This window comes from Hipposideros armiger, unplaced genomic scaffold (genome assembly GCF_001890085.2).
Source record: "Hipposideros armiger isolate ML-2016 unplaced genomic scaffold, ASM189008v1 scaffold_135, whole genome shotgun sequence".
NCBI lineage: Eukaryota > Metazoa > Chordata > Mammalia > Chiroptera > Hipposideridae > Hipposideros > Hipposideros armiger.
The window spans coordinates 2,532,623-2,545,981 of NW_017731485.1; the positions used below are offsets into that span (position 1 = coordinate 2,532,623).

Below are 13,359 nucleotides of genomic sequence, written 5' to 3' on the forward strand. Positions count from 1 at the left end.
GAGACACAAAGAAACTGCACACGGGCACCTGGACGCTGACTGTCCAAGGAGTGGGGCCACCCGGTTGGGAAATGAGGACGCGCTCTCCAAACAGCTAGGGCTGCCCTGCGTGACCACGGTCAGGGGGCAGCTCCAGGGACGCAGAACCCAGCCAACTCCGAGCACACTGCGAGCTCCGGGAGCAGTGCAGTCCCCAGCAGTTCCAAGTTCAAGCCCAGGAGATGCCTCGCCTGGACCTGAGCTCTGGATAAGGTGGGTGGGGTGACGGGATGAGGGAACACAGTTCAGGAGCCCAGGCAACAGTGCAGGGACATGCTGAGGGGCGCACACGTGCCCAGGATGGTGCGAGCCGGGGGTCGGCAGCCCCATGGGCCAGTCCTGCCAGGCTCTCCGATCACTCATTACAAGCTAGAAACCTGATTTGTATCAGGATTCTGATTTGGAAAATCAACAGCCAAACCAACATTTTAAAAACACTACTCAGGCCAAACGAAATATGTCCCTATGGGCCTCTGGCTCGCAACCCCCCGGTCCCCCCCGTGAAATAAACTCAAAGGTCCCTATGAGGCTGAGATGCCACGATCCTCAGAGGAAAGAGGGTGACAGAGTCCAGAGGCCCGGCCCTGCCCGTAAACAGCTGCCCTCTGCCTGCTGCCCGGCCAAGGTTCTGGGCGCCCTGTGCTGCCCCACCCACCTTCCCCCACCCAGGAGGCCAGGAGGCCTGGGCACTTACAACAAAGTCTCGGCCCCTGCAGAGCACCTCGGCGGGCACACCGCTGTGAGGGCTGGAGGAGTCCTTGGGGTACAGGATGTCACTGCCAATGAGAGCAGGGGCGGCAGGTCAGTCCCCACCCTCAGCCCCTCCCTCCAACCCCAAGCTCTGAGTGGAAGGAAGCCCGCGGACCTTTCCCGCCCTGGCCGGTACCAGCCTGGGCACTGACAGCTCCCCTCAGAGCCTGGCTCTGTGGAAAGAAGCCCATCCCACGTGCATTCCCCAGGAGTTCTTCCTCCGGCCTTCTTGACACCCCCTGCCCCCCCTTTCACAAGTAGCCCTGCCCCAAGGGCCTCTGTACGGTCGGTCATGAAGGGGCAGGGGCTCGGAGACAGACATGGGCAGCCCAGGGGTCTGGGGAACAGCAAGTCCCACGTGGAAAGCAGGTGCGATGCTAAGAGAGACTGGTGTGTGTGGGGGGGGGCGCGCACTGAGGCAAAAGGGTCAGGGGCTGGGGCAGCACAGGCCCGCAGCACGGGGCGGGGGCGATGCGAGGGTGAGCGAGCGGGCGCCGAGGCTCCACAGCCCCCGCCTGACCCCCGGTGCAGACACAGACCCTACGGCCCGGGGACCACAGCACCCCAACACCCCTTGCCCGCTGGATCTCTGCTCCTGCTGCCTGGGCCCCTCCACAATGCTACCCGGCCACCAGCTGCTCCCACTCCATTCCCATGGAAACGCTGTGGGGACAAGGACCTGGCCTGTGTCGGACCCGCTGCTCCGGGCCCTGGATCTCAGCATCCAGTGCTCAGCTGCCCTGGGCTCCCTGCCCCCCGTCTCCTGAGGACAGGAACCATGTCTGAGGGAGCACCATGCGAGCCAGACAAGCAGTCAGGAAGGACGTTTGCTGAACAGAAGTGTGACTTCTGCATCCTCTCCTCACCGGGACACAAAGGAGCAGTACCCTCAGGCTCGGTGTGGCAGCGAGGGCGGTATCACACAGCAGGACCCACATACCACGCAAGGTCCAGGAGGCCTGACCCTCACATCACGGGGACAGACCAGAGGCTGCAAAGGGCAGCAGTACCAGGGGCACGCACGGCGCTGGGCAGAGCCCGAACCCCAGCTGTGGTGGCCTCGCTGCCGGACGCTGGCAAGTCTCTGCCCCCTGGGCCAGTGTCCTCGGGCCTATGCTGGAACGGCCCCTGGCTCTCGCTCATGAGGGGCACAAATACACACGGGTGGTCCCCTCTAATGAGTGACGCGCCATCACAAAGGCCTCCCATATTTAACCAGCTGGGTGACGCAGACCAGCTGCAAGGTGCCAACCCCGTAGGCCGTGCGTCTGCTTCCAGGGAGCAGGTGTCACCGTGTGGCAGTGACGTGAATACACTTTACAATGGACTTGGCCAACCAACTGGGAAACGCTGGGCTTTCTGCAGTGAATTACTGTTTTACAAATGTGGAACAGCTCGTATTTTGACAGATTGCTCACCGTACACCACGCTTTCTAAGAAGTGAGTGTTTCACACCAGTTAGAATTTAGTTCAAGCATGGATTCAAGAGAATTACAAGCATAAATGTAGAAAGCAACACTACATTTACCAAGGGTCTGCCCTGTGCCAGGCTGTACCGAGTTCCAGAGACATAAAGAAGGGTCTACAGAGGGTCCCCACCCCTAACACTGACAGGTGACAGGCCGGTGGCGGAATCCCAAGAGGGAAACAACTGGAAGACATCGAGTCACAAAATCAAGACCTACAAACCCCGACAGGATACATCGAAAGAGATCCACACTTGGACATATCTTAGTGAACTGTGCAAAGCCCAAACGACAGAGAAGAGTACAAGGTAGACGGCAACAAAGGTATTTCCTTCGAAGGAGCCGGCACTAGACCGTGAGCTTGTGGACAGACACAGCGGAAGTCAGAAAGCAATGTGCAGGAGAAAGCGACACGCGCTGAACCATGTCCTTCAAGAACAAGGCTGGAAGGCTTTCCAGGTGACCAACGCCCTGTAGACTGCGTTACGGGAAATGCCAGGGCATTCTCGCGGGGAAGGAAACAGTCCAGAGAGACACTCAGAGACGCAGAAAGGAGTGAAGGGCAAAAGAAAAGGTACCTATGTGAGAAGATCGAAAGGACACTGACCACATAATTAATGTCTCGTGAGGTTTAAAGTAGAGAGAGTTCCAATATGCAAATACAATGACATGTGAGTTGGGAGGGAGATAATGTAAAACATGCTGAGTTCTTGGATGAGGATAAAAGGGACTGAGATAAGTCACAAATGCATGCAGAAATCAGCAGGGCGGTCACTAAAAGATAAGAAAGGATAACTTCCAAATGAGCAGGGAAAATGGAGTAATATAAGAGTACACCAGTGATGGTAAGAAAGAATAGAACATGCAATGTAGATGGGACACCCAGAAAGCACTATGGCCGACTTAGCCCCAGTAGCAGTAATCACACTGAATTTCAATGGCTAACTGTTCCCATTGAGGGACTAGAGCAGCGGTTCTCAACCTGTGGGTCGCGACCCCTTTGGGGGTCGAACGACCCTTTCACAGGGGTCGCCTAAGACCATTGGAAAGCAAAAAGGTATTTACATTACGATTCATAACAATAGCAAAATTAGTTATAGAGTAGCAACGAAAATAATTTTATGGTTGGGGGTCACCAAAACATGAGGAACTGTATTAAGGGGTCGTGGCATTAGGAAGGTTGAGAACCGCTGGACTAGAGGAACTTACCTCTTCACCACCCAGTTCCCTTGGACTAACATCGCCACCTTCTGGACGCCACGCAGAACAGCCACAGAGTCGATAGAGGGGCCGAGGAGGCTCATCAAGTTGGCAAAAGGCATGACCTTCACTGAGGAGGACACAGCAGGTGTCAGGCCAGGTAAGATGGGCCTGGGCCCTTCCCTTGCCCCTGCCCCCCCAGTCTGCAGAGCTTCAAGCTCACACAACACCCCCAGCATGTGAGTGGTGACCAGGACACGCCTCAGCCACAGCCCACGGGGACGTGTCAGAACTCGCCCATGATCACCTGGCTAGTAAGTGGCAGAGCTAGAATCGGACCCCAGGCCACTGGGGTCCAGCATCCATGCCCTTCACCCCCATGTCTGCTCACCCCAACACCTGAGCCCCCAACCCAAGTGAGCTCGGGCAGGGCCTAGGGAGGCCCAGCGCCCTCTGCTGGGGCTCTCTCTCTGCTCAGGCCCCGAGACCCTCAGTGGGCACCGCAGGAGGAGCGCAGGGCCTGGGACCCAGCTCTGAGGCTCCAGGGTCATGCCCACTCGCCAGCTCCAGACCCCACAGGTTCTGGCCCTTAGAGTCCTCCAAGAAAAGGGACCAATCCCCATGTGGGGGCTGGGGAAGGCGCCCAGCGCGGTGTGAGTGAACACACCCAGCTGGTAAAGGGCTGCAAGGTGCCCATTGCCCGCTTGCACCAGCCCCTCAGCAGCCTCAGCTCGGAACCCTCGCCACGCCCCCGGGAGCTCTTAGTCCCGTTTTACAGGTGAACTAGGGCTCAGGAAGGTCGGTGGCCTGCCACGCTCACGCAAGTGGCAGGCGAGGCAGCCCCCGCCCCACTGCAGTTCCTGTCTAGACGTAAAGCTGGGTGGGCCCTGGGCACAGGGGCCTCTGGCCTCGCACCCAGGGGAGGGAACAGTGGCCACCCACCATTCTTCATCAGGATCCGGATCTGGTCTGCCAGGGGCAGGGTGCGCAGCTGGGCCATGGATAGAACGTTGCTGGGGGCCACGGGCTTGTCCCTGTTCAACAAAGGTGATGATGGGTCAGAGCGGCTGGTGGGGCAGGGAAGGGGGTGTGGAAGGAGGGGTGTCCAGCCCCCCCACTCACTTCTCCTCCTCTGGGCTGGGGGGCATCAGCATCGCGAGGTACTCACTGCGGGAGGGGGAAGAGGGCAGGCTCAGCGGCTCCCAGGGCTTTGTCCCCGCCCCAGCCCTGCCCATGAACCCAGGCTGTCCCCCGGCTGAAGCCACCTTGACCACATCCCCACCTGTCCCCCAGCTAGACAAAGGAGGACCACCTCCTCCCCACCCAGGGCGTCTCTCCCCCAGGCTACGGAAGGAGCCACCGTCCCGAGGAAGGCCCCACGCCAGGGTCAGGCTGGCCAGTCCCACCTGGGTGACTTGACGAGCTCCGTGTTCTCCGCCCCACTGGGCTGGCACAGCAGGTACTGGCGCTCATGCTCAGAGCGGCTGTCCTGGGGGGGGGGGGCCTCAATGACGTCCAGGCCTGCACAACCCAAAGCCCCTCCACCATCCAGGTCTCACCCCTGCATCACCTTCCGCTCCAGCCACCCACTGTCCTGCCCTGAGGCCGGCCCCAGGGTCACACGCAGCCCTGAGCACGGCACTCCAGGCCTGTGATGTGGCCTCAACCCACCACTTTCCGGCTTCGCGACCACCTAGCCCCAGCACTGCCCATGCCTCGGTGCCCGTGTGCTGCAGGAATGCTAACAGCAGTGGAGAAAATGGCACCTAACATTCACCTACTGTGTGCCAGGCTGTGTATATGACACCAACTCACCTAGCCACAAAATAACTCTACGAAGTCAGATCCTATTATTATTATTCCCATTTACAGATAGGAAAACTGAGGCTCAGAGATGTTAGGGAACTTGCCCAAGGTCATACACTAGGAAACAGAGCTTCTGAGTCTGACTGTGAGCCAAAGGCTCTGTCAACCCAAATCTCTTTCAGGAAGGTTTTGGAGGAATCGGGAGCTTCTTGTCCCCCAGGAAAATGTTGGGGAGCCCTAGCCTGTGATGTCTTGGGAGCTGATACTGAATTACCTCCCTTACTCAATACAGTTTCAAGTCAGCACACGAGATGAAAACTGAATACAGTAAAAGCTGCCCTTGGCAGGTACATGGTGACCCTGGCCATGTGACAGATGGACGAGTCTCTACGGGGGACCAGATGAAGTGTCGCCTGAGTTCGAGGCCCCCATGCATGAAAAATATGTAACCAAACACCAGCCCTGCTCCCAGCCCAGCAGCCCCCCCCCCTCACTTCCCTCCCTCCCTCAGGGGCACAACGCTAGGACCAACTGGAATGGAGGACACACAGCTGGCCGGTCCCCACACTACAGTGAGGCCTCACTTAACGATGTCATGGGTTCTTGACTAAGCAAAGCAACGAAAAACAGAACCAGCTGTACCACGGGCCACTTGGTATGAACAAGAGGTAAGCTCTCCGTCATTTCATCAGCAGTGATGTGAGGAGGACATTGAATGCTACGACTGTGCAGGACCTGCGCTGCTGCCAGGGGCCCCGCCCGCCCCTCCGCCCCGCTCACCCGCAGGCCGCAGTAGTGCAGATGCACCCAGGGCTCCTCCGCCTGCTTCTTCTGCAGGAACTCGTAGGACTGCACGCGGCGCTGGCGGGCCTGCTCCGACTCGGGCCGGGAGAAGCGTACCTGGGTAGGGAACACCATGGCCTCAGGCCTGGGACACGCCCCGGGCTGCTGTCCCAGCCCCACTGGGAGGCAGAGGCCCCCACTTCTTGGGTCCCTCTCTGTGAGCTGCCACACAGGCCAGGGAGCAGCCTTCTCAGGGCAGGTGGCCGCCCGATTCATTCCCCCTCGCACTGTAACGGCACCCCCACTTTCCTATGAGAAACACCCAGCTGCCCCTCAGTTCCTCCCGAATCGCCGTCTGCAGCCCCCCAACACTCATCCCCAGCCACAGGAGTGGGCACATGAATAGACCTGGACAGCTAGAGCACCAGGTTCTCTCAGCCACAGAGAAGGGGCAGGGTTGGCTAAGCCAACGAGTCTAGTCTGAAACTTGACTTAAAAGTAACGACCAAGAAGTTTCTTTCCCCCGAGGTCTTGGAAGCTGGGAGGATGTGAGCCTGGGACAACTCTCTCTACTGCTGGGAGCAGACCCCTGCCTGAGAAAGAGGAAGACAGAATCTGAACAGGGGAAATCAGGTCTCAGTGACAGAGTCTGAGCCCCTGAATCCAGCCACGCATGAAGCCAGCCCTCAACTTTCCAGGACCAGGGACCAAGCACTCCATTTGGACTCGGTCCAGCTGTATCTGGGTGCCTGCTGCTTAGAGTCCTAGTCGCCTCACCCGTGACAGGACCTGCACAGGGCCGGTGGCTGGATTCCAGAATCCTGGGGTTCTCCAGGGGCCTTTAAAGCACATGGGCCTGAGAGTGCCTGTGAAAGCAGGTCCAGTGAGCCCCCAGAAGGGAGAGAGGCACCTAAGGTCACCCGGCAAGCTCCCAAGAGAAGGGGGTGAGCCTGCGCTGGTTATGGCAGGACTCACATCTCCACGGATGTGCGAACACGCACACCTTTAGCCGCACTGTGTAACCTCTACGTCGTTTGTGCACTATTTTTCTTTAAATACTCATTTTAACCTATAAAATATTCTTAAATGGAGGAAGCTTTATAAGCCATAAATGGAAGATCAATATTCTTCTAATAATCGTTAAACCCTTCAGCCATGCTCACTGAAAGGACAGAAGTAGACGCTGATTAACACGGGGCTTTGGGGCAGACTGTCCGTGGCTCCCTGGGCCTCCTGAGCACTGGTCACAAACCCCAGGCCCCCGGCTCATAGCTGGGGCCGCAATCCCATCTACAGTGGACAGCCAGGGCGGGAGGTGGGGGAGCAGCCCAGCAAGGAGGCTCTAGAGAACGGGCAGTTTGAGCAGCAGCTCAGCCCAGAGCCTGGCTTCTGCTCAGACACTCCCACCCTTGCCATCTCCAGGCTGAGCTACAAGCCTGCACCCAGGGCCAGCTCACCGTGACCTGCTTCACGTCCTCTTCCGCCTCATCCTGCGAAGAGTCTCCTGCTGCAAGAGCAACAAGCCCCACTCGCAGCCTCTGCTGGGGCCCTGCCCCCACCCTCACCCCACACCCACCCTGCCCCTAGGGCCTCAAGCAGCACTGCCTGTGACTTCTAAGTCAGTGTTCTCAACGGGGCGCCATTTTGACCCCCAGGGGACATCTGGGAACGAGGGGACATTTTTGGTGTCCAAACTGAAGGGGTGGGTGCTACTGGCATCCAGTGGGTAGAGGCCGGGGTGCTGAGCATCCCTAATCCGTCCCTTGGATACCTCCCCATGGCCAGCCCCTCACGCCATAGACAGAGGGAGCGCTGGGGCCGCAGCTTACCCTCATTGGCGGCCTCCCTCTCCCGGTGCTTGGCGTCTGCTTTATCCAGGTAGCAGAAGCTGGGCCGCAGCTGCAGGATGCCGTGTAAAGGCGTCAGGTGGAGCTCACCTGGCAGAGGAAGATGGGCTCGGTCCTGAGTCCAGGCACTGGGCCAAGCCACTCAGCATGGCTCAAGGCAGTCACCGAGGGCCCCAGGCTCCCCTGAAGGCCCCGGCCCACAGCTGAACCACCGCCCCTCTCTTCTCCAGCCCCCAGTCCTAGAGCCTTGGGACCACCCAGCCCTGCTGGACTCAGCAAGCACACGACCCAGATCAGGACACGAGCCCACTCCCTTAAGGCCTGCCTGCAAACCCTCCCCCCACACCAGGCCTCCGTTACCACCCTCCCTGCCTGCCGAACCCCACCTTCACCCACATTGCCTCTCCTCCTCATCCTCCCTGTCCAGAGCCCACCCATCCCACTAAGCCAGCGTGTGCACATGTGGCTGGAAACCCCCGGAGGCGGACAAGTGTCTACCCAGCTCTGATGAGACCTGACTTTCCCTGTGAATCAGACCCGGGCGCTGGGAGGCAGGGCACAGACAACCCGTTTCTATCAGGTCAACGTGGGCTTGAAAGAGGAAATCAGAGGCCCAGGAGGCTCTGCGGAAGCTGCGTGGGCTCGAGGGAGCAGAGTGCTTGAGCCAAGCAGAGTACAAGAGAACGGTCCTGGCCGCCAGGAACGAGGCTTTAAAGACGCAGGAGCGTCGAGTCACATAGTTACTGGAGGCTACTTTTGATTCTTCTCTATTTTGTATCCTAAGCATTCAAATTTGTTTCCTTTGTTGCTTCATCAACTCTCAATACCAGTCCTCGTATTTTTAACAGCTGTGAGATATCTGACATGCCAAACGCCTCACCCACCAAAAGCATGCAATTCGATGTATTTTAACATAGTTGAAATCGTACAACTAGTGGCAGCCCGGGGCCCAGGCTTGGGTACCTTGCCTGTAGAGCGCCGCGGCGTAACGGGACGTGTTGCTGGTGGTCTGGGAGGAGGAGAACGTCTGCTTGTCCATCAGCTTCCTGGGAGCACAGTGAGAATGGACGTCAAGGGGACGGAGTTCCAGACCTGACACTGTGTGAAACCCAGCAGCCAGGGACCCAGGCTGCAGGAGGGGTTGGGACGACAGAACCCAAGGCCTGTCTGTGCCCAGGGAATAAGCAGCTGGTGGGAGCTGCCACACCCCTTAAAGGGCCCACCCAGGAGGACATCTCCCATGGGGAAGGGCCTACAGCAGGCCCAGACACGCAAAGGTGGGACACCAGTGGGGAGCCTGGCACCGGGGTGCAAGGCCTCAGTGTCCCGAAGGCCCCTGGGGGCTCACACTTAGGCCCAGGGACTCACGTGGAGTACGTGCTGGTCTCGTCTGCACAGGCGCCATCCACATTCAGCGCGATCTGCTCCCCTTTGCTGCGGCAGTAGTTGGGGTTCAGGGTGTCAATGGCCATTTCAAGCTCTACCTGGAGGCACCAAGCACCCCACAGCTATGAGGACCCTGAGCCACAGTCCCCAGGGACACCCCCGATCACACCGTGGCCACCGCCGAACCCCAGTCCCTACCAATCCTGGCCCTCCCCAGGGGCCCCGAGGCTTCAGTCTACATGACAGGCCACAGATGCCAACGGCAATGGAAAAGGCCAGAGTGGGTTTTTGGGGGGTGGGGTGGAGGCACATAGCCCTGCTTGTCACCCTCCCACTCCGCTCCCAGAGATCTCTATCTGGACTTAAAAACCAAGATTTCTCATAAAAATCCTCAGTTCCACTTTCTCTTGAAAAGTCAGTGGACCTGGCAATGCTAACCAGCATTCTCATGTGGCGACAGGCCTGGAGCTGCGGCCGCCCAGACGGGCAGGTCTGCAGGTGTCCTGGTCCCTGTCACCCCACCTTCCAAGGCCCCACATCGCCCTGCATCACCCCTGCATGGGAGCCCCCCCGCCATTAGTCACCCATCCTGAGCCTCGTTCCTCTGGCCTCTCCATAACTGCCACCCTCTTTTCTTTCTTTCTGCAAACTCCTTCCTCAGCTGTCAAGGCCCTCGCTCTCCTCTGAGCTCTCTAACCGTTCCTTCTCTGGGCTCTCGCCCCCCATCAGCTTCCGCCCACAGCAGCTCTCCCATCCCCATCAGGCCAGGTCCCTGGCCCCACAGTGGCCCTCCGGCCCGCCACTCCCATCAGCGGGCAGCCCCACCTTCTGCTGCTTGGGCTTGATCCTGGCTGCGAGGTGCGGAATGTCTTCGTAGGTCATCGAGGCTGGACGCACAGGGTACTGGGGAGGGGAAGGGCGCCGTGAGTGCACGATGCCCAGCCCCGACCAGAGCTGCTCCAGGAACTCTGGCCAAGAAGCCCCACGGCCACCGCCTAAAGGGCTGTTTTTGAAGTCTGACTTCCAGGCATGTGGCTGAGTCTCAGGAACCCAGAGACCCACACACATGATCCTGAAGGCTCTGGGGCCCATGGGGCACCACCGCGGGAGTGGAGGATGAGGTCCAAGGTTGAACCACCACACAGAGGAGGACGAGGGAGCAAAGGGGGAAGTCCGACCGGCCCCCTGCTGCTCCTCGAAGCCGGCCAGGCCAGGCAGACTAGTCACCCCAGTCTCTCCGTAGCTGGGTGTGGCTTTCCCATAACAGAAAGCTGAAGACAGAGGGAGCTGGTCTGCCACTGACCTCAGACAGCCCTGAACGGTGTCACGTGTGAAGACACTTTTATGTCACAACTTAAGGCACCACTCTGAACACACTGGGCCCCTTTCCCCGCCAGTCCCCACACACACTTTCTTCCTGTACCCCCCACTGTACAAATACCCCTGGGTGGACGGATGTCAGGGTTTGTACCCTTTCTCTAAAAAAAACTACGGCCATTGCTGCCGACACCACGACAGCCTGGGGGGGGGGAGGGGAAGGGAGGAGGCAGTGTGTGAAGTGAACGCTCCTGGAGGCCACTTCAGGTCAGCCACATTCCAGCTGTTTCCTAAAGGCTCACTTCAGTAGCAACACGGCACCTCTTCCCAGCTCCCTGGGCTGGGGCTTGGGCAGGAGCACGGATCTAGGAACAGGCTGGGACCCGGCAGGACTGAAAAGGGCCTGGGCCAGGCCAGGCTCACCCAGAGCAGTCCGAGGCCCAGTCTGCAAGGCCCGGTGAAGGGCTACCAGTGAAGGGCACAGGTCCTGGAATGAGACGGGCCTCCATTCCGGTCCTAAGGGCCACCTGCTACTCGGGCAAGGTCCTTGTCTCATGGGGCACAGGTCCTGCCACACACCACCATGAACACACAGGGTCACTGCCACCAGTACCAGTTAGTCCCGGGCACAGGCTCAGAAGTCCCACGTGACGGGCGCCCAACCCCAGTCTGTAAAGGCAGACAGACGCCTGGAGCTGTCAGCTGCTGCCCTGTCCCAGGTCCTGTGCACAAGCTGCCAGCCTCCCTGTGCCTCGTTTCCTCATGTGCAACATGGGGACAAAAATACTAAAGTAATAACCTATTGTCAGGAATGCAAAATGGTACAAAACAGCCCGGCAGTTCCTCCAAACGTCTCCGTGTGACCAAGAGCGATGTGAACGGGTGCAGAGACACCTGTGGGAAATGCTCACAACAGCACTGCTCAGAGCCCCAAGTGCAAACCCCCCGAGTCCCCATCGATGATGCACAGATGAACAGAGCGTGGTGTGCAAACACCTCCACGCCATGGGGTGTCACCCCTCCGTGAAAAGGAACAAGGCGCCAAAACACGGCCGAATCCTGAAATCACAATGCTCAGTGACAGGAGGCAGACCCAAAAGGCCACATGTGTGACTCCACTGATAGGAGGAGTCCAGAATCGGCAGATCCACGGGGACAGAAGACAGGCTATGGTTGCCTGGGGCTGCAGGGGAGCAGGAGGGGACGTCCTCCAATGGATGGGGGTCTGGCTCTCATGTGCACAGACTGAAACCCTCCGCCTCACCCATTTACATGAGGGACCTGTGTGCTGTGTGGGTGAGGCCTCCATACAGCCCTTAGAAAAGGGCACCGCCAGCGGCACAGCCCCGCAGGCTTCCTGGGGGGAGCGAGTTCATACAGACGGTCATTGCTCAACACCTGTGAGCCGCTGTGACATGTTACTGGCACAGCCAGGAGGGCAGGGGGTGGGGCAGCAACTTGGGGGACTCACAGCTGGCAGGGTGGAGATGCTCCACAAAGCCCCTCTCTGAGCCCCATAACGCTGGTGACCGCCACCTCAGTGCCAGCTCTGCGCCAGGCAGCGTTCTAAGCACTTTGATGTGGACTCGTCTAATCCCCATGGGGCCCCTGCGAGGCAGGTATTACTAGCACCAGGCTGCAAATGGGGAAACTGGGGCACAGAGCACTTGAAGCCCTTGCCCAAGGGCTGGCAGCTGAGTGGAGATGGAGCTGGGCCTCCGTGCTGCGGACAGTCCCCAGTGCTCCCCGACACAGCTCTGCCTGCCCCCGTTTCCTGTCCTGGAAACGAGACTATTTAACCCGCCTGGAGAAGCAAAGGAGCTCTGCGCCGAGAATTCCAAGTGAGGCTGAGGTTCCCCGGGTTCTGACTCCTGGCCCACCACCCACTCGCCTCCACCGCCCCACAGCACCCGCTTCCCTGTTACCTTCCGGTCCCACAATTACCTGGAACAGGTAGAGCTTCTCCGCCAGACTTTTGGCCAAGTACACATCGATCTGGGGACAAGGGGAGAAGAGTCAACCAGGAGACAGAAGCCAGTGCCCGACCTGCCCCGGCAGGCACGTGCGCCTCAGATTTCAGGTGAGGGTCAGTGGCCCTGAGGCCATCTGGGGTGGAGGGAAGGGCTCAGCTCCCGCTAAAAACAAAGGGAACCAAGTCTCCAGTCTGCACACATCCAGGACCCTCCTCACAGCCCCCAACCCAGGCTCACCAAAATCCAAGGAAAATGCGCCTCCCTGGGGCAGCCCCATCAGGCTGCGTCCGAGGGCGGGTCAGGGGAGAGCTTGCCCACCGCCCGCCCATCCTCCCAGTGCCTCCACCATCCGGCCTGGGTCAGCCGTCGCCCTAAGGTGGTCTGCAAGCTCCTCAGACACTGACGGCCCGACTCCCTTTCTTCTCAGCACTCACTGCCCCCAGCCCCTAGCCCACCCCCGGGAGCACTGGACCTCCTGCTTCCCTGCTCTTCTTATGAACCACGTTCTCCCCCACCTGCAGGCCTTGAGTGTGAAGGGCCTTGTAGGTGGAGGGAACAGCATGTGCAAAGGCCCGGAGGCTCTAAGGATGCACCCCGACCTGGGAGACTGGAAAGTGCTTCCCCACCGCCTGCTCCCTGAGGCTCCTCCCCGTCAGTATCGCCCCACAAATCCTGAGCTGCCCGAGGGCAGCAACACCACCGGCACAGCCCAGGGGACCCAGTGAGCAACTGCTGAATGACAGAATCTGGACAAGGGGGACTTGTCAAACTTCACCAAAGTGTCACTGAGGA

At 59.3% G+C, this 13,359-nt stretch overlaps 1 protein-coding gene across 1 annotated transcript in view; it reads right to left on the reverse strand.

The window, feature by feature from the left end:
• The window catches only part of POLR3E (RNA polymerase III subunit E), a 36,183-nt gene that overhangs the window by 8,002 nt on the left and 14,822 nt on the right, over positions 1 to 13,359 (reverse strand). The window contains exons 3-14 of the mRNA XM_019649815.1: positions 12,539 to 12,589; positions 10,103 to 10,180; positions 9,260 to 9,375; positions 8,855 to 8,937; positions 7,874 to 7,981; positions 7,502 to 7,551; positions 6,042 to 6,161; positions 4,862 to 4,944; positions 4,578 to 4,622; positions 4,398 to 4,489; positions 3,465 to 3,585; positions 695 to 815 (exon numbers count right to left, since the gene is read on the reverse strand). Coding sequence (XP_019505360.1) covers positions 695 to 815; positions 3,465 to 3,585; positions 4,398 to 4,489; positions 4,578 to 4,622; positions 4,862 to 4,944; positions 6,042 to 6,161; positions 7,502 to 7,551; positions 7,874 to 7,981; positions 8,855 to 8,937; positions 9,260 to 9,375; positions 10,103 to 10,180; positions 12,539 to 12,589 — 1,068 coding nt within the window. The remainder of the gene's footprint in view (positions 1 to 694; positions 816 to 3,464; positions 3,586 to 4,397; positions 4,490 to 4,577; positions 4,623 to 4,861; positions 4,945 to 6,041; positions 6,162 to 7,501; positions 7,552 to 7,873; positions 7,982 to 8,854; positions 8,938 to 9,259; positions 9,376 to 10,102; positions 10,181 to 12,538; positions 12,590 to 13,359) is intronic.